Here is a 21,447-nt window from a genome sequence, read left to right as displayed (position 1 = left end):
ACGAGGGAATAGAAGGGCAACTGATCAAATTCGCAGACGACACCAAGCTGGCGGGGGTAGCCAACACCCTAGAAGACAGGCTCAAATTACAGAAAGACCTAGACAGACTAACACAATGGGCCCATACCAACAAAATGATGTTTAACATCGACAAGAGCAAAGTCCTTCACCTAGGCAGAAAAAACCCTGGACACACATACAACCTGGGAGAAACTGAAAGACTGTAGTTCCTCTGGTGGCCGGAAGCTGCAGTAGCAGGAGTATACTGTTGTACCATATAAGTGCCGTCGTTCGTGTGTGTGGGTGCCGTACTGACAGGTACCGTACCGTAATCAGTGTACCGTACGGTACACTTTCTTTGGGGGTGTCAGCTTTTCTGCCTGTGAATTTGTCTTATTTGAGAAATATAAGGCACCCCCCGAAAATAAGACGTAGCACAACTTTTGGAGCAAAAATTAATATAAGACAGTGTCTTATTTTCGGGGAAACACGGTAGTAAAAATTTTGGTAGCCCTTCACTGATTTTACCCCACTTTACGACTTCTTTCCATGGTTGTTAAGTGAATCCCTGCAGGTATTCAGTTAGTAAACTGATTGTTAAGTCAATCTGGCTCCCCCATTGACTTTGCTTGTTAGAAGGCTGCAAAAGGGGGAATCACACAAGCCAGGGATACTCCATCATAACTAGGATCCAGTTGCCAAACATCCAAATTGTGATCACATGACCTTGCAAGAGCTGTAGGTGTGGGAAAACCGCCTTCTACCGCACAAATCCCAGCGGCCAATAAGGTCCCACAGAGTTGGCCTTCTCCGGGTCCCATCGACCAAACAATATCGTTTGGCAGGCCCCAGGGGAAGAGCCTTCTCTGTGGCGGCCCCGACCCTCTGGAATCAACTCCCCCCGGAGATTAGAAGGGCCCCCACCTTCCTTGTCTTTCACAAGTTACTCAAGACCCACCTATATCGCAAGGCTTGGGGGAACTAAGACATCTTCTCCAGGCTTTTTATATTTCATGTTTGCTGTGTATGTGCTGTATGGTTTTTAATTATTGGGGTTTTTATATCTTTTTATTATTAGATTTGTCCCATTGTTATACTGTTTTTATTACTGTTGTGAGCCGCCCCGAGTCTTCGGAGAGGGGTGGCATACAAATCTAATAAATAATAATAATAATTTTTTAAAAACCAGTCATAAGTCACTTTTTAGTTCCATAGTAGCTTTGAACGGTCACTAAATGAGTTGCTGTCTGTTGAGGACTGCCTCTGTATTACTGATTCCTGATTGTACTTATTTGGAAATAATAAAGGTGCATATTTTTTCTTGCATAGTCTTTGCCAGCCGATTCGGGTTTTGCAAACAGAAGTGGGGAAAATGACTCTGTATTTCATGGCTTTCTGCCACAATTTCTACCCAAATTTAGAGCAGGCAAAACGGACCATCCGATCCACTTTAGCAGTTTATTTACGCTCGCTTGCTGGCATGTTATTATGCATGATGAAATTAGTTTACTGCAGTATCTCTGTGTATTTATAAGGGAAAGACAGAGACAATTTTAGCATGTATATTTTTTCCAGATGCGGTGCCCTGTTTTATATAAAATGCTCATTTTAATCCTTAATAAAACTTTATTTTGGTCCTGTCTGGACTTTTTTTAGGAGTATATGTATGTCGTTACAATATTTATACACTCGCCAGATTTATGCCTTGCCTTTCTCCAGCCCTTCTGGGTGGCAAATGGAGAATTTCCACCCCTGTGCAACTAAGTCAAGCTGCAAAGAATGACTGGACCAAAAAGTAACATGACTGCGGTCAAAAATCCTGGCCTATCCCCTTAAACCAGTGGTGGCGAACCTATGGCATGTGTGCCACAAGCAGGCGTGGGCAGCAGGCAGGATGGAGTGGAACACAGTTCCACCAGCGGAAATGAAGATGCGTGCGCAGGTCCAGCTGATTGGCGGTTTTCACTTTCTTTCTTTCTTTCTTTCTTTCTTTTATTTATTTATTGGATTTGTATGCCGCCCCTCTCCGTAGACTCGGGGCGGCTAACAACAATGATAAAAACAGCATGTAACAATCCAATCCAATACTAAAATAACTAAAAAAAACCTTATTATAAAAACCGAACATACATACAGATATACCATGCGTAAATTGTAAAGGCCTAGGGGGAAAGAATATCTCAGCTCCCCCATGCCTGATGGCAGAGGTGGGTTTTAAGAAGTTTACGAAAGGCGAGGAGGGTGGGGGCAATTCTAATCTCTGGGGGGAGTTGGTTCCAAAGGGCTGGGGCCGCCACAGAGAAGGCTCTTCCCCTGGGTCCCGCCAAACGACATTGTTTAGTTGACGGGACCCGGAGACCTAACTGGTCACTGGGATTCCTGCAGCAGAAGGCGGTCCCTGAGATAATCTGGTCCGGTCTAGGATTAATGGTCTTAGCTCGGTTCTCCTTTTCCCCCCTGCTGCTGCATCTGTGCTCCTTGGTTTTTTCCTCTTTCCTCCTTCCTGGCCTCGGACGAGCTTCCCTCTCTCCTGCCCGGCTCCCCTCCAGCCTCACGCAACCACCTCCCGCCTGAGATGCAAGCAGAAGGCGTGGGTGGAAGCGGTACTGGCAGCATTTATGCTTCTGGCAGCACCTGGATGCGCGGAAGCAAAAAATAGGCAAAAATAGCCAAAATCTCGCTCTCTCACGTGCGTCGTCACATGAGATTTGGTTTGCTGCGCATGCGCAGAAGCCAAATCTCACATGGGGCGCATCAGGAGCGCTCAGCTCTGCACTCATCCAATATTTTCCTACCGACTGCTGCCCACTCCATTTTTCTAGTCAGCTACATCCAGAAAATAGGAGCGGTAAGAATTACAACCTCCTGACAGGAATTTTGATGCTTCCTTGTCAGAATTTTTTTAAAAAACAAATGCCTTGTGTGGCAAGGATTGTAAGCTCTTTAACAGCAGATGCTGGTCTGAAAAACAGGTGAGATGGAAAGATTTTACCTCAGAGAAGTAAATCTTTTCTTCTTTTCTCTTTTTTTTAAATCAAGGAGAGAAGTAGGGACTGAGTTACTTGTCTGAATGTTTAGCAAGAGGCCTCAAAAGGCAGCTGCCTTTGTCTTCTTGCTGACAGACACATTTTAGCAGAGGGGGGAAAATTCCCTGACAAATAGCAACAAGAAAAAAAAAATACACCTGGGAGATGCTAACAAAAACCAGGGGCCTTTTTAAGACAGTGATGAATGGAGCTTTCAATAGCTTGTGTAGAAATAAAGCTTGATTTTCCTGGTGTCGGTTTCCGATTGGAAACCCTCCGTGTTATCCTGGCCTTGTTCACGTCAGGTTTCAGTAAGAGTCGGAGGTGCTGAATGGAAGATTATTTCTTTTTTCCATACCAAAGTTTTATTGCTTAGCTTGAGACCCAAAGGCAGTATATTCTCTTTTCATGAGATGTCCCCTTGGTCACTTATTCAGAAGGGGTCCATTCATCACGTTTTTCTTTGAACGTCAGTCTCTCCGCACATCGGCGCCGTCTCTCGGATTATTCGCTTTATATACTCAAAGCGCTGATTGTTTAACCATGTGCGTTTAGAGAAACATTATTTATTTATTTATTTATTTTATTTTATTTATTTATTTTATTTCTTTTATTTCTTTTATTTATTTTATTTATTTTATTTCATTTCTTTTATTTCTTTTCTTTCTTTCTTTCTTTCTTTTATTTCTTTTATTTCTTTTATTTCTTTTATTTATTTTATTTAATTAATTTGTTTGTTTGTTTATTTATTTATTTATATGCTGCCCCTCTCCAAAGACTCGGGGCGGCTAACAGCAGTGTACAATAGTAATCCAATACTAAAAACGAATTAAAAACCCCTTAATATAAAAATACGAAACATACATACAGACATACGATGCATAAAATTGTAAAGGCCTAGGGGGAAAGAGTATCTCAATTCCCCCATGCCTGGCGGCAGAGGTGGGTTTTAAGTAGCTTAAGAAAGGCAAGGAGGGTGGGGGCAATTCTAATCTCTGGGGGGAGTTAGTTCCAGAGGGCTGGGGCCGCCACAGAGAAGGCTCTTCCCCTGGGTCCCGCCAAGCGGCATTGTTTAGTTGACGGGACCCGGAGAAGGCCAACTCTTATTGGTCGCTGGGATTCATGCGGCAGAAGACAGTCCTGAAGGTATTCTGGTCTGATGCCATGTAGGGCTTTATAGGTCATTACCAACACTTTGAATTGTGATCGGAAACTGATCGGCAGCCAGTGCAGGCCGCGGAGACTTTATTCTTGTGTAACCACAGCTTCAATGGGTGGGACCTGACTGGTCGCTGGGATTCGTGCCGCAGAAGGCGGTTCCTGAGGTAATCTGGTCCGGTGCCATGAAGGGCTTTATAGGTCATAACCATGAGTGGGTCTTTCAAAGAATCCTCCAAGGGTCCGCCACACAAAAATCGAGAGTTTGTGTGTGCTGGGTTCACGCAAGCAGCTAAGGCAAAATCTCATCAGATGCCTATACAATTAGCACAGGGATACACACACCCAGTAGTGTGCAGCCAAAAATTTTACGGCCGCACTGTAGGTGTGGCTTATTTTGGGGTGTGGCTTAATAGTCGTGACTGGGTAGGAGAGGCTTGCTGGCCATGTGACCAGGTGGGAGTGGCTTGAACGATCATCATCGTTCAAGTGAACTGTTAAGTCCTCGAATTACAACCTTACCAGTGTTGCTCACTGGGGTGACAATTTGCTTCGCGTTTCCTGCGCTCTCCTTCCTGGGTCACACACAAACACATCCCGCATCAGGCTAGGTAGCTAGGTGAATAGGTGCTGCCAGAAACATAAATGCTGCCAGCGCCGCTTCCACCCACACTTTCTGCTTACACCTCATTCTATCAATCCTAGGCCTAGAAAGCTTAGAACTACGTCGCCTAAAACACGATCTAAGTATTGCCCACAAGATCATATGCTGCAACGTTCTACCTGTCAATGACTATTTCAGCTTCAATCGCAACAACACAAGAGCACAAAACAGATTCAAACTTAATATTAACCGCTCCAAACTTGACTGTAAAAAATATGACTTCAGCAACCGAGTTGTCGAAGCGTGGAACTCATTACCTGACTCAGTAGTGTCAACCCCTAACCCCCAACATTTTTCCCTTAGACTATCCAACGATTGACCTCTCCCGGTTCCTTAGAGGTCAGTAAGGGGCGTGCATAAGTGCACCAGTGTGCCTTCCGTCCCCTGTCCAATTGTCTCTCCTTATCTCATTTATCTTTTCTTCCTTTCAAATATGTTCACCTATACTTTTATATCTTTTCTTCTATTCTTTTCTTTACTTATATTATTACATATCTTTCTCTTCAATGTGTATTATGTACTGGACAAAATAAATAAAATAAAAAAATAGAAGGTGGCCGCATGACGCTGGAGGAGAGCCAGGCAGGAGAACTTGTCCGAGGCCAGGAAGGAGGAAAGAGGAAAAAAGCAAGGAGCACAGACACAGCAGCAGGGGGGGGGAAGGAGAGCCGAGCCAAGCCCGGTAATCCAGGAAGTGACAGCCGCTGATCAGCTGGAGCTGCGCACGCATCTTCATTTCCACCGGTGGAACTGTGTTCCACCCCGTCCTGCTTGCTACCCACCCCTACACACACCCCTACCATATATACGAGAGTTGCCCAGAAAGTAATGCACCACTTTTTTTTTTCTCAGCCTACAGTAATGGTATGAATGCAAAACTTTAGATATAGGTTATTTGAATTGTCAGGAGTGTGTGTGTAAATTTTGCGTTTCTTCAGACAGAAAGCATAGCTGCAGCAGTGTTTCGAAATGGTGTCTGTAAGTGATGTACATTACATGCAGCGTGTCATCATTGGATTTCTCATTGGGGAGAAAGAAACTGTTGGGAACATTCACAAATGTTTGTGTACAGTTTATGGAGAATCTGCAGTCGACAGAAATACGACTAGATGGACCATGAGGTCCTTTTCTGCCGTCAATCTTCTATGTTTCCATGTTATCATTCTTGATTACTCTTCCTTTTTCACTCTGCAGGTACGGGATGAACTGTCTCATTCAATTTGAAGACTTTGCCAATGCCAACGCATTCCGACTTCTCAACAAATATCGCAGCCGTTACTGCACTTTCAACGATGACATTCAAGGTAAGGCGTTCAAGTGTTCATTGATAAAATGGAAAGTGGCAACCTTGCATGGCGTTTTACTATGAAGTTCCTCTGCAGCTGATTCCTTATCAACGTGTTCTTCTTACCTCTGACCATTTCTGAAGAGCTCTGAGCTTCACCTGGGGGAACTTTCCAAGGCATAAGTAGAGGCACCATGTTGTTTTGGTTGAGTTACATTTTCTGTAATTTGTTCCAGCCCTTACATAAAGTTCCATAGAGATATGCACATGTCAAAAAGGGGGCCGTGAAAATATTTACAGACCCTTCACATCCTGGACATAAACTGTTTCAACTCCTACCCTCAAAGCGTCGCACACCAGAACAATTAGACACAAGAACATTTTTTCCCGAACGACATCACTCTGCTAAACAAATAATGCCCTCAACACTGTCAAACTATTTACTAAGTCTGCACTACTATTACTACTAGTTTTTCTCATCATTCCTATCACCCATTTCCCCCCATTTATGTCTAGGACTGTAACTTGTTGCTTGTATCCTTAAGATTTTTATTAATATTGTTTCCTCATTGCTCATTTGACCACTATGACAATCATTAAGTGTTGTACCTCATGATTCTTGACAAATGTATACAATAATACCTCATCTTACGAACTTAATTGGTTCCCGGAGGAGGTTCATAAGGCGAAAAGTTCGTAAGATGAAACAATGTTTCCCATAGGAAACAATGTAAAATCAATTAATGCGTGCAAGAAAAAAAGCCGCAAAAATGGTGCTCTGCTGGGCGCCGCCGCCCGGCTGTCACCTTTTGAAACTGCCAGGCACTTCTTAGCATTCTCCCGAATGCCAAACCCAGAAGTTCGGCAAAAGTTCGGGTTCTGGAGGCCGCCGAGAAGCCCCGCCACCCGGCTGTCGCCTTTTGAAACAGCCAGGGGGCTTCTCGGCGTTCTCCCGAACGCCGAACCCGGAAGTTCGGCAAAAGTTCGGGTTCGGCGATCAGGTTCAGGAGAATGCTGAGAAGCCCCGCCGCCCGGCTGTCAGCTTTGCAAACGAGCCGCGGAGCTGTCGGCCAGTCAGGAGGCTCAAACAGAGGTGGGGAATCCCAATAGGGAATTCCATGGGCGGAGCTTTGACGTCACGGAGACGTCCTTCCTGGCCGGCCGAAACGTGTTTCAAAAGGTGACAGCCGGGCGGTGGGGCTTCTTGGCGGCCTCCCGAACACTGAACCCGGAAGTTCGGCAAAAGTTCGGGTTTGGCGTTCGGGTTCGGGAGGACGCCGAGAAGCCCCCCGGCAGTTTCAAAAGGCGACAGCCGGGCCGCAGGGCTTCTCGGTAGCCACCCAAACCTGAACTTCTGCTGAACGTCTGGGTTCAGCCTTCGGGCGGCGGGTTCGTAAGGCGGAAAAAGTTTGTAAGAAGAGGCAAAAAATTTCCAAACCCAGGGTTCGTATCTCGGAAAGTTTGTATGACGAGGGGTTCGTATCACGAGGTACTACTGTATTTTCTTTTATGTTCACTGAGAGCATATGGACCAAAGACAAATTCCTTGCGTGTCCAATCCCACTTGGCCAATAAAGAATTCTATCTATATATTATATATCTGGAGACATTCCTTACAACTAGGGGTGGGCTTCAAAAAGTTTAGCATCTTCCCTTTTGCTGGGTGGGTGTGGCCATGGTGGGTGAAGTATAGCCAGGGGTTGAATTCTGGGAGTTGAAGTCCACAAGTCTAATTAGTGAAGGGTTTCAGCAGGGGGTTGGACTAGAAGACCTCCAAGGTCCCTTCCAACTCTTTTATTCTATTCTATTCTAATTCATGGGTGTGCAACCTGGGCTGCATGGTGTGGAGAGGAATTGTCTTATATGGTTACATATAAAATATATAATATGGCTAATGTACATAAATCACATAATAATGTTAAAAGCTTGCCGTCTTGTGTGACCACATTACTACTCATGGATTGGACATGCCCATTTCAATGAACTAAGTTAAATAAACATAAATATTTGGCAATGAATGTAAAGCCACCAACTGTAAAAGTGGATTCTTATGTTTACTTAACATCATTAATTAATAAAAGCTTAACCTCTTTTTTTTTTTTTTTTGAGTTGGCAAATTACACTGAGCAGGAAAGATTGATTTCTAGTTGTTTTGCAGAATGACCTTTTGGTATTAAATGAACATTAAAATAGCCAATTGCTTACTTAAAAACATCTGTGGGCTCTTAAAAAGTCTTCTCCTTTGTGATTAGCAGAGCCTAATTTTCATAATAAATCTTTGTTTCTTCACGTCTATATTGTCTGGGATTACATATCCGGAAAACAAGGGAACAATTAATAGAGCTGATGGGGCCTATGAGAAACATTATTTAAGGAAAAAAATATCCTATCAGACATTTATTATTGCAATACTTTCTTGCAACATTTTGGTGGTTTTAAAAATTGGAATATAGAATTATAGGTAGGCCCACCCTATCTCGTGGGAGGACTGTGGAGATTTCTTAAAAAACCACCTAACAGGAAAGGTTGAATCATACCATTCTGTAGCATTATTTCCTTCCCCTCATCTCTTTATAAGAATGTTTTTTTTAATTGGTTTTTTAAATGTTACACACACAGACTGCACATCATACGACATAAAACAGTGCCCTGTGAAGGTGCACTAATCACCTAACAACATACATGCCCCACCACCAATTGGAGGGTCTGTACAAAAATATTTAACGTTCTTCTAAGCCTGTATAAGAACGTTTTTTTAAAAAAAAAGTGAAGGTTTTTTTTAAAGTTGTGTGCTTTGTACTGTACAGAGTTCATTCTTCCAAAGCTGATGAAAAATTAATTCCTAGCTCCCTCAAGAGGATAGAGGAGTGTACTGAGCTTTGTTAAATGCGATTACAGTGATACCTCGTCTTACAAATCCCTCGTCATACAAACTTTTTGAGATACAAACCCGGGGTTTAAGATTTTTTTGCCTCTTCTTCCAAACTATTTTACATAGAAACATAGAAGTCTGACGGCAGAAAAAGACCTCATGGTCCATCTAGTCTGCCCTTATACTATTTTCTGTATTTTATCTTAGGATGGATATATGTTTATCCCAGGCATGTTTAAATTCAGTTACTGTGGATTTACCAACCACGTCTGCTGGAAGTTTGTTCCAAGGATCTACTACTCTTTCAGTGAAATAATATTTTCTCATGTTGCTTTTGATCTTTCCCCCAACTAACTTCAGATTGTGTCCCCTTGTTCTTGTGTTCACTTTCCTATTAAAAACACTTCCCTCCTGGACCTTACTTAACCCTTTAACATATTTAAATGTTTCGATCATGTCCCCCCTTTTCCTTCTGTCCTCCAGACTATACAGATTGAGTTCACCTTACAAACCCAAGCTGCCGCCACTGGGATGCCCCGCCTCCGGACTTCTGTTGCCAGGGAAGCACCCATTTTTGCGCTGCTGGGATTCCCCCGAGGCTCCCCTCCATGGGAAACACCACTTCTGGACTTCTATGTTTTTGCGATGCTGCAGGGGAATCCTAGCAGCGCAAAAACGGGTGCTTCCCTGGCAACAGAAGTCCGGAGGTGGGGTTTCCCAGCGAGGGGAGCCTCAGCGAAATCACAGCATCACAAAAACACCGAAGTCCAGAGGTGGGGTTTCGAGGACTTCCGTGTTTTTGCGATGCTGCAATTTCGCTGAGGCTCCCCTCGCTGGGAAACCCCACCTCCGGACTTCCGTTGCCAGCGAAGCACCCGTTTTTGCACTGCTGGGATTCCCCTGCTGGCATTCCCCTGCAGCATCACAAAAACATGGAAGTCCGGAGGTGGGGTTTCCCATGGAGGGGAGCCTCAGGGAAATCCCAGCAGCACAAAAATGGGCGCTTCGGCTGGCAAAAGGGGTGAGTTTTGGGCTTGCACGCATTAATCGCTTTTCCATTGGACCATGACTTGCTGTTTCAGGACTCTGTTTGTTGATTTTTCAAGACTTTGAAACCAAGGCAGAGCAAAGCGTGTGTGTTTCAACTTGTGGAAGAAGGAGGGCTGTGACATTTCTTCACAGCTGCTGGCTAAGTACTTAAGGGCTATTTAAGGGGTTTTTACAGCCTACAAGTTTGTTTTGGGAAGAGTGATCTTTGCCATACAAAAAAGGGTGCTTTGTTTCTTTTGAATGTTGTGATAAAAAACTTTTTTTTTTAATTTTCAAGTGTGTGTGTCTGAATTTTTTACCCTTGAATTTTCGGGAGGCTCATACCATAGAGCCCGGCTGAGCACTTATCACCTCTCGACCTTTAAAAAGCGTTTGGAGACCACAATAACTATGCACCTTCTTCACAGGACACCAGATGTTCATTAAATGTGTTTGCGTGGGTGGGTGTATTTGTGTCTAGTATAAAATTGCAAAACCGGGCTCATTCTAGGAGCCTGCAATCAATTCTCTTTAAATACTGTGTCACCCTTCAGCCTTTGATGTGCGATAATGCAACATAACGAACTCTCGGCTCTGCTGAACACTTCATTATGTTTTCTGGATGGTTAGGTGAGAGAAGGAGGCAAAAAACCCCCAGCTTTTAACAACCTAGCTGAAAAAATGCCATTTGAAATGTGAATTGGAAAACTTTTCCTTTTCATCAAAATTCAGAACAGAGTAGATTTTATTTTCCAAAATTGCAGGGCGAAAAATCGAAAACACCATTGGTGTTAGGCCACCCTCAAAACAGGTCAATTAACTGGTTCTGTGGGGCTGCAATTTTTTTTCCCTTTGGAAATTGCACATCGCAAAAATTGTTTTCAAGCATCAATGTCATAGTTAATGTGAGAGCCTCGGTGGTGCAGTGTTTAAAGTGAAGTACTGCAAACTACTTCTGCTGATCACCGGCTGCCAGCAGTTTGGCAGATCGAATCTCAGTAGGTTCAAGGTTGACTCAGCCTTCCATCCTTCCAAAGTCGGTAAAATGAGGACCCAGATTGTTATGGGTGATATGCTGCCTCTCTGTAAACCGCTTAGACAGAAACATAGAAACATAGAAGACTAACAGCAGAAAAAGACCTCATGGTCCATCTAGTCTGCCCTTATACTATTTCTTGTATTTTATCTTAGGATGGATACGGTATATGTTTATCCCAGGCATGTTTAAATTCAGTTACTGTGGATTTACCAACCACGTCTGCTGGAAGTTTGTTCCAAGCATCTACTACTCTTTCAGTAAAATAATATTTTCTCACATTGCTTCTGATCTTTTACCCAACTAACTTCAGATTGTGTCCCCATAACTTCAGATTGTAATCATAATAATTGGTTATTATGTTTACTTTTTTGCAGGAACTGCCTCTGTTGCTGTAGCCGGAATCTTTGCAGCCTTAAGAATTACAAAGAACAAGCTTTCTGATAATAAGTTTGTCTTCCAAGGAGCTGGAGAGGTAAGATTCTGGTTTGCTTCCAAGCCCCAAAAGTGTATCTTTTCTTTTATGTACGCTGAGAGCATATGCACCAAAGACAAATTCCTTGTGTGTCCAATCACACTTGGCCAATAAATAATTTATTCTATTCTATTCTATTTTATTATATTACAGGTATATTCTATTGTACACAAATGTATATTTTTCTTTTATGTACGCTGAGAGCATAATCGTTATACATAAAAACATATTTACAGTTACATATCTGATTCTTTGGTTACTCCGTTTTGGTTTAATTTACATTTATCCTATTTCTCACTTTCTATCAATCTAATTATAAAGTTTGTTCCACACTTCTTCCTGATTATTCTGTAACTCAAAAGTGATTTTGCTCCATTTTGCGCATTCTAATATTTTTTTAATTACCAAATCCATAGTTGGTACGTTTTATTTTTTCCTATTCTGTGCAAAAATCAATGTATACTGAGAGCATATTCACCAAAGACAAATTCCTTGTGTGTCCAATCACACTTGGCCAATAAGGAATTCTAAATTGAATTCTAAAACCCTGTCAGAACTGAAGAAGCTTCTTGGATGAGAAGCGAAACACATTCAAAAGAAAAAACAAGAAAGTCCAATTGCCTCCTGAAAATTGCCTTTGGGACAAATATGACCTGATCAGCTGGATTATTGAGAATCTCTACAAACTTTTTTTGCTTCTGAGAGTCTGGGTGACCACCTCTCAGCTTTGCAAGATAATCCATGAATTCACCCAAATCTTTTTTTAAGAATTCACCAAATAGTAGCCACCGCCGTTTCTTGTAGCAAGGAGTTCCACAACTGAGTCACATCCGCGAAGAAATTATTTCTTTTTTTGTTTGGAAAACAGAACATACTACTGGTCCTGTTCTTTCGTCGCTCCTGTTATAAGGGAATAATTAATTGGTTATTTTTATTTGTTCTGTCGGGCTCTCTGGTAGAATCCTCCCCAAAATTCACAGGTACAAATTTCAGACACACACACATTTGAAAATTCAAAACAATGTTCTTTATAATGAAAATTCACTTAAACCAAGCCCTCTTTTGGTATAGCAAAGAGCACTGGTCTCCAAACAAACTGGTAATTTGTACAAGTCCCTTATCAGTTCTGAGATACTTAGCTTGCAGCTGTGAGGTAATTCACAGTCCTCGTTCTTTCACAAAGTGAAACACACTTTGCTCTGGTTTAGTTTCAAAGCGGGGAAAAATCAGCACACAAAAAGTCAAAGTAAGTAAAGCAGTCACGAAACACAACGATCAGATAATCCTCCACAATGGCCAAACCCACAGGCTGCTATTTATAGCAGCCTCACTAATGACCACAGCCCCACCCAACCACAGGTGGCCTCATTTTCTTTGATAATAATCTCTCAGTTGTTGCTGCCTATGCATCGCTCTCCGCATGCGTGGCTGTATCATTAACTCTTGTTCTGAATCCAAGGAGGAGCTAGATAATTGATCTCCTTCTGAGCTGTCTGCCACACTCTCCTCCTCCCTGTCACTCATGTCTTCTTGGTCAGTGGAGCCTTCATCAGCAGATTCCACCGGGGGGGGGGGGCAAAACAGGCCTGCAGCATGGGGATGTCTCCCCCACATCCACAGTCCTTGGGGCAGGAGCTGGGCCAGAGCTAACCACAACATTTATTATGGTTTTTCTGTCTTTGCAGGCTGCTTTGGGTATTGCTCACCTCATAGTGATGGCACTAGAGAAAGAAGGAGTCCCCAGAGAAGAAGCTGTGAAGAAAATCTGGATGGTGGACTCGAAAGGACTCATAGTCAAGGTAATTGTCAGGCGTTTAAAACAAATGCCAAAACAATCCCAGGAAGGAGTCAACCTATTCTCCAAAGCACCTTAGGGTAGAACAAGAAGCAGTAGGTGGAAACTAAACAAGAAGAGAAACAACTTTGAAATGAGGAGAAATTTCCTGACAGGTAGAACAATTAATACGTGGAAGAGCTTGCCTCCAGAAGTTGTGAATGCTCCAACACTGGAAGTTTTTAAGATGATGTTGGATAACCATAGGTCTGAAATAGTGTAGGGTTTCCCGCCTGTTCTGCCTCACTGGGCTCAGGCAATGCGTAACAGTCCAAGGAAAAGAAATCAAACACACACATGCTCTGCTAATCAGCAAACTTGTATTAAATAAACAAAAAAGGGTTACTCAAAAATAGTTCTTAGTGTCCGAAAACAATGAGAGTGCAAGGCTTACTTCAGCCGCATACAAAAACACAGGAAAAAGCAAACAAAGACAACCTGGAATGAGCAAAGACGTTTCAGGAGTCCTTTTGAATCTTTGGGGCAAACAGCAAGTCCCAGAGTTTTCACCTCCCACTTGTCTGAAAAAACTGGGTTGAAAACTCCAACGGCACGGAACAGAAACTTCAGAGCAGGAACCACAAAATAACACAGATAAACAGCCACAGTTTGCCTTGGGCCTTTGTTCCCTTTTATCCCTTTAGCCCTCATTAAGGGAACCACACCCAGCCCTCAGTATAAGAACCACACCCAGCCCAGGTGCTACTATGATGACTTGTAATACTCCTTCAATCGATCCCTTCTTTCCATAGCTCTTCGGCTACGTAGATCAATATATTGATCTGCAGAAGAACCCAGGGACGAAAGACTGTCTGAGGGACTGCATGTCAAATCCCCTGGGCTGTTTGCTGAATCCTGCGTCCCAGTGGCCTCGTCCTCCTGGCTGTCTGCCACATCTTCCTGGCTATCAGCCAGGCTTTCGCATTCACTTTGTGCCGCGTCTCTCCCATCTGTGGGAGCAATGGCTGGCCCAGGCCCAAACACAACACTGCCTAAGCAGGGGGTTGGACTCGATGACCTCCAAGGTCTCTTCCAACTCTGCTGTTATTACAAATGATGCTGCAGCTCCTGTAATTGATGATTACACCTGTAATGTCACCTGTGTGCGACAGCATGGCAGTTCCAGTAGTCCAGTTGCTACCACTAGGAGAATTGTGCTTGGTTGCTATATGCTGTAGACATCTGATCTCCATCTGCCCAATCTTTTATTTATTGATTGATTGATGGATGGATGGATTGTATTTATATGCCGTTCACTCCTAAAAGGACTCTGAGCGGCTAACAATCGGAATAAATACAACAACAATAAAAAAAAGTTAAATCCAATAATAAATAAATAAAATGTTTGCCCTTTGCTTTTCTTGTTTTCCAGGGCAGGAGTCACCTGAACCACGAGAAGGAGGTCTTTGCTCATGACCATCCCACCGTGAGGACCCTGGAGGAAGTGGTGCGGACAATAAAACCCACAGCTATTATTGGTAACTTTTCTTGCTTCCTTGCCGAATTTTCTCCGTTGCTTCCACTCTGTTTTCAGGCCTCCGTATCGTAAATGGGATTTTTCAGTTCCAAGCTGCAATTACTGACTAATTATTATTTATGAGATTTTTTTTTTTAATCCCATTTTTATTACTGCAGAAGTAACTCAAAGGGGCAAACATGGCTAATTCTTGTATTTGTATTTGTATTTATTAGATTTGTATGCCGCCCCTCTCCGAAGACTCGGGGCGGCTAACAACAACATAAAAAGACAATGTAAACAAATCTCATATTAAAAATAATCTAAAAAACCCCAATTTAAAGAACCACTCATACACACAAGCATACCATGTATAAATTCTATAAGCCTAGGGGGAAGGGAAAATTTCAATTCCCCCATGCCTGACGACAGAGGTGGGTTTTAAGGAGCTTGCGAAAGGCAAGGAGGGTGGGGGCAACTCTGATATCTGGGGGGAGCTGGTTCCAGAGGGTCGGGGCCGCCACAGAGAAGGCTCTTCCCCTGGGACCCACCAAACGACATTGTTTAGTCGACGGGATCCGGAGAAGGCCAACTCTGTGGGACCTAACCGTGGGACCTAACCTAATCTTACATCTATTATTCCCCACAGTAACAACAACCCTGTGAGGTGGCATGGACTAAGAGAGAGTGAATGGCGCAAAATCACCAAGTCGGCTTTCATGCCTAAGCGGGGACCAGAACTCTAAGTCTCCTGGTGATTGGCCCATAGTCACCCATCCGGCTTTTATGCCTAAGGCGGGACTAGAACTCTCAGTGTCCTGATGATTGGCCCAAAGTCACCCAGTCATCTTTCATGCCTAAGGTGGAACTAGAAGTCACTGTCTCCTGATGATTGGCCCAAAGCCATCCAGCTAGCTTTCATGCCTAAGGCGGGACTAGAACACTCAGTGTCCTAGTAATTGGCCCAAAGTCACCCATACGTCTTTCATGCCTAAGGCGGGACTAGAACTATCAGTCTCCTGGTGATTGGCCCAAAGCCACCCAGCTGTCTTTCATGCCTAAGGCGGGACTAGAACTCTCAGTCTCCTAGTAATTGGCTCAAAGTCACCCCGCTGGCTTTGATAGCTTAGGTAGAATTTGGGGCAGACAAGAGGAGGAATATTCCATATTTCATTTTTTCCTAGAGTTATTTGTAAAAATAATAAAGGCGGCATGCAAATAGATAAAACACTTAAGCGGTTTAAGACATTGCTTCACAATATGTTCTAAAAACATGCTTAGTTGGCTTGTGGTTTTTATGGGTGGTATTTCAATGGCACAAATCCAGGCGGATTGTTTAGCGCAGAGGTCTCCAACCTTGGCAACTTTCTGAGGTGCGGACTTCAATTCCCAGAATTCCTCAGCCAGCCATGCTCAGGGACTCAGCTAGTCCATGCTGCCTGAGGAATTCTGGGAATTGAAGTCCGCACCTCAGAAAGTTGCCAAGGTTGGAGACCTCTGGTTTAGCGAATTGTTCATTTATGTGACTTCAAAAAAAAGGTCAATTCATTTCATTTATTTTTCTTCCTTGTGTTCTCTTTTCTTTTTAAAAAAAATACCTTGCAGGGGTGGCTGCTGTAGCAGGTGCTTTTACTCACCAGATTTTGAAGGATATGGGGACCTTCAACGAGAAGCCCATCGTGTTTGCCCTCAGCAACCCAACGAGCAAAGCCGAGTGCACGGCTGAAGACTGTTATCGTTTGACAGACGTAAGACTCCTCTCACGGAATCTTCCAACTACTGGCAGCCTTCGACGTACGGCCGTAACTAAGTCTACAATTACGGCCATAAGTTGAGATGGTCACGAAGTGGATTATCGTGTGACCGTGCTCAATTTTATGAAGGGGTTTTTTTTTGTACAGCAGGTGTTAAGGAAACGCCACAGGAATTGTTCACATTGGCAGATTTATTTTTCTGATGGAAACCGAAAGTCAATGCGAACTCCCAGCAAAAATAATTTGTTTGTTTGTTTGTTTCTTAATTATTTATTTATTTATTATTTTGTTTTATTATTTTATTTTATTTATTTTATTTTATTTTTTATTTTATTTTATTTATTTTATTTATTTATTTTATTTTTTGATTGATTGATTGATTGATTGATTGATTGATTGATTGATTGATTGATTGATTGGATTTGTATGCCGCCCCTCTCCGGAGACTCGGGGCGGTTAACAGCCGTAACATTTATTTTATTTTATTTTATTTATTTATTTATTTATTATTTTATTTTATTTTTCATATATATTTTATTTTATATTTTATTTTATATTTATTTTATTTTATTTATTTATTTATTATTTTATTTTATTTTTCATATATATTTTATTTTATATTTTATTTTATTTTATTTATTTTTTCATATATATTTTATTTTATATTTTATTTTTATTTTATTTTTATTTATTTATTTTTTATTTTTTATTTTATTTTATTTATTTATTTATTTATTTATTTTTATTTATATGCCGCTCACTTCAAAAGGACTAAAAATCAGAATACAAATACAATAAAAACAGTTAAAATGTAATAATAAAAAACAATAATAACAATAATATAAAAAACATACATACTTACAATCAGCCTAATTCCAGGCCTGCCAGAAAAAAACAGGTCTTAACAGATTTCTGGAAGACCAGTAGGTGGAGATAGTGTGGATCTCTGGAAACAATTGGTTCCAAAGGGTCGGAGCCACCACAGAGAAGGCTCTACCCCGAGGTCCCGCCAGCCGACATAATATATGTCCTGTGACCACAGCAGGGGTGGTTTCTACTTACTTTCCCTGCCGGTTCGGGGTCATGCTGGAAGTCACTCCCAGGTTAAACTAGTCTGCGCATGCACAGGAGGCTTTGCACATGAACAAGTTTGAACTGTAAATAATTCTTGTAAATAGTAAACCCTTTATTGTTATTTAAACCCAATGGTCTGCATTTGATTCCTGAGGGGCTCAGTGCTGGAACATAACAAGAAGAGAAGAGAATAAAAGATAATAAAATAGAATAGAATAGAAAAGTGGAATGGAATGGAATAGAAAATAGAAGAGAAGAAAAGAATAGAAAAGAGAATAGAGAATAGAATAGAAAAGAGAATAGAATAGAACAGAGAATAGAATAGAAACAGAATAAAATAGAATACAGTAGTACCTCTAGATACGAGCTGCTCCACATGCGAGTATTCCAAGTTACGAGCCGAGACACGAGCAAAATTTTTGTTCGACACCCGAGCTCAAATTCGGGATACGAGCCGAGCTTCCACTAGGTGGCGCAAGAATTCCTTGCTTCCAGTTATCTCGACGCGAAAAACAAAGTCTAAAGTCTTTCGTTCGAGATGCGAGTTGATCGACATATGAGCTCGGGTCTGGAACGAATTAAACTCGTATGTTGAGGTACCACTGTACACCTCTTTGATGTCCTGTCAGACGGTGGCAGGACTTCACCATGGATTTCTTTGGATAGGGCCGTGCCATATTTGCCAGCGGGAGCCCATTTCCAAAGGTCACCCTCCCGGACGGACGGACCTTCTATCCGGGCCAAGGGAACAACGCCTACGTATTCCCCGGAGTTGCTCTAGGAATCATCGCTTGCGGAGTCCGTCACATCACCGAGGAAATCTTTCTGACCACCGCAGAGGTTTGTTTTTCTTCCGTTCCACTTAAACTATCATTGTAGCTCCAAGGACGGGAAGGCAGGGGATGTTATGACAGCCATCGATTGTAGAGGTTCATCTCGTTGGACTGCCAAAAATAAAGGCCTCCTTGGTGGTGGCCCCTTATCTATGGTATGTCATTCTACCCCACCCAACCCCCAAGATATGGTTGGTGCCCACCATGTTGTTTTTTGGAAGGGCCCCAAAACCATTGTTTTTTCGGTGGGCTCGAGAAGAGGGAGCTGATCAAGTGATTGATTTGATCGTGTTGTTGCCACAGGGATGGGAGAAGTTATGAGATTTTACGTGTTGTGATTGGCTCTGGCCCAGCTCCTGCCCCAGGGAATGTGGAGGCGGATGCAGGGGAAACTTCAACATGTCACAGGCCTGTTTTATTGCCGACAGAGTCAGTTCAGAGTTCAGTTTCCTCGGAGGAAGAAGAAGGTGGGGGTGACTTGGAAGAGGGGGGCTTGGCACACAGCCCAGGCAGTCAATCTCCATTATCTTCAGTCGATTGGGATGCGGAAGTCTTGGACCCACGCAGGCGCAGAGTTATGCGTAGAAGAGACCAATTGAGAACATATTACAGGAGATAAGAGAGGCCACCTGTGGTTGGGTGGGGCTTCAGTAAATAGTGCTGCTGCTATAAATAGCAGCGCGTGGGTTTGGCCGTTGTGGAAGATTATCTGATTACATTTCTTCAGGCTCGTGTCTTGCTGCTTTCTGGACTTTATTTGTTGATTTTTCACGCCTTTGAAACTAAAGCAGAGCAAAGTGTGTGTGTCTCACTTCCTTGGAAGACGGAGGGCTGTGACATTTCTTCACAGCTGCTAGCTAAGTATTTAAGGACTGATTAAGGGGATTGTATAGACTACCAGGTTGTTTTGGGACAAATGTTCTTTGCAATACAAAAAGGGTGCTTTGTTTTCTTTTGAATTTTGTGATAAAGAACATTGTTTTGAATTTTCAAACGTGTGTGTGTCTGAATTTTGTACCCTTGAATTTTCGGGAGGCTCCTACCAGAGAGCCCGGCAGAACATTACATAGCGGGTGACGCACACTCCCTTTCTTCTCTCCTAGGCAATTGCCCAAGAGGTGACAGAGGAACACCTGGCTGAAGGAAGGCTCTATCCGCCCTTGAGCTCCATTCGAGACGTGTCCTTCAAAATCGCCGTTAAAGTAAGACCTTTTGCGACAGCCTTGGCAACTTTAAGACTCGTGGACCTTCAACTCCCAGACTTCCTCAGGCACGGAAGCTGCCCGAGGAACTCTGGGAGTTGAAGTCCACAAGTCTTGACGTTACCTCACACCTCCCAGCGGCCAATAAAGGCCCACAGATTTGGCCTTCTCCAGGTCCCATCTACCAAAAGACCTGAGGCCGTTAGGTTATAATCTTGATTCAGTCGTGAATGATTGAGAGATATGTATGGTTCATTAAGGGTTATTAACATATTTTTACACTGTCTTATAGAAACATAGAAACATAGAAGACTGACGGCAGAAAAAGACCTCATGGTCCATCTAGTCTGCCCTTATACTATTTCCTGTATTTTATCTTACAATGGATATATGTTTATCCCAGGCATGTTTAAATTCAGTTACTGTGGATTTACCAACCACGTCAGCTGGAAGTTTGTTCCAAGCATCTACTACTCTTTCAGTAAAATAATATTTTCTCATGTTGCTTTTGATCTTTCCCCCAACTAACTTCAGATTGTGTCCCCTTGTTCTTGTGTTCACTTTCCTATTAAAAACACTTCCCTCCTGGACCTTATTTAACCCTTTAACATATTTAAATGTTTCGATCCTGTCCCCCCTTTCCCTTCTGTCCTCCAGACTATACAGATTGAGTTCATTAAGTCTTTCCTGATACGTTTTATGCTTAAGACCTTCCACCATTCTTGTAGTCCGTCTTTGGACCCGTTCAATTTTGTCAATATATTTTTGTAGGTGAGGTCTCCAGAATTGAACACAGTACTCCAAATGGGGTCTCACCAGCGCTCTATAAATGAAAAAAAAAAAGGCTGGTTGAAACAAATGGCTTTGTCTAATGTGTTGTTTTTCCTTCTTCTATCTCTTGTTCTTAGGTGGTTGACTTTGCCTATAAAAACAACTTGGCCACCTGGTATCCAGAGCCACAGGACAAAAAAGCATTTGTGAAAAATCTCGTTTACAGCCCTGACTATGATTCCTTCGTTATCGATGATTACCAGTGGCCTCAGGAAGCCATGAAGACTCAAAATATTTGATATTTTTATCTTTTGTGAAGGTGGACAAGAGGAATCTTCCAACAGCTGTGAACCTTAAGATGCTCCGGTGTCTTGACCTTCAAACCTTGTAGGATCTTCAGTTATTTCTATGAGCAGCTTCCTTTTTTAAATATATATATATATATATATATTTATATATATATGTATTAATATATATCTGAGCCGGAAATCATACAAACAAGGACCAATTTATGTCACCAGCGCCCAATGAACAGATGTCATTAGATTAAATTTAGAAGGTTCCATCCTCTTCAATCTCCTTTTGCAAATCAAACTGACCTTCCCTAATCTGGTCCTTTCCCAATATATTAGAACTTCAGCTCCCCAAATTCCCTGTTCCCTTCCAGGTTGAAGAAGGCTGGATTAGGAATTTCGGCAGAGCTCATAGAAAATGTTTTTGCTGGATGGCTTATTAACCTGGTGTAATTGCTATGGCCTTTCTCCGTAAAGATTACTATTCTTGGGTTTAGGGGAACGTAATAACTGTTCGATTATGGCTATGGAACGGTCCTCGAGCATATAGTTCAGAAATGACTTCTTGCCCAGAGTTCTCCATGGCTTCTACCAGTCTTAGCAACTATCCCCAGGTCCCTGATCCTAATCCTGATCCTCATTAAAGATGTGGAAGGTAGGATTAGCAATAACGCAGAATTCTCAC

At 42.5% G+C, this 21,447-nt stretch overlaps 1 protein-coding gene across 1 annotated transcript in view; it reads left to right on the top strand.

Moving 5' to 3' along the window:
* Positions 1–20,917, top strand: part of ME3 (malic enzyme 3) — a 101,500-nt gene extending 80,583 nt beyond the window's left edge. The window contains exons 8-15 of the mRNA XM_070749571.1: positions 6,043–6,152; positions 11,448–11,545; positions 13,231–13,344; positions 14,752–14,857; positions 16,441–16,583; positions 18,330–18,503; positions 19,600–19,698; positions 20,607–20,917. Of these exons, the coding sequence (XP_070605672.1) occupies positions 6,043–6,152; positions 11,448–11,545; positions 13,231–13,344; positions 14,752–14,857; positions 16,441–16,583; positions 18,330–18,503; positions 19,600–19,698; positions 20,607–20,768 (1,006 nt within the window). The 3' untranslated portion in view covers positions 20,769–20,917. The remainder of the gene's footprint in view (positions 1–6,042; positions 6,153–11,447; positions 11,546–13,230; positions 13,345–14,751; positions 14,858–16,440; positions 16,584–18,329; positions 18,504–19,599; positions 19,699–20,606) is intronic.
* Positions 20,918–21,447: the final 530 nt, after the last annotated feature.

Source organism: Erythrolamprus reginae, chromosome 4, assembly GCF_031021105.1.
Source record: "Erythrolamprus reginae isolate rEryReg1 chromosome 4, rEryReg1.hap1, whole genome shotgun sequence".
Taxonomy (NCBI): Eukaryota; Metazoa; Chordata; class Lepidosauria; order Squamata; family Dipsadidae; genus Erythrolamprus; species Erythrolamprus reginae.
The sequence above is the reverse complement of the archived record's forward strand: the minus strand, read 5'-3'. Positions and strand labels throughout refer to the sequence as shown.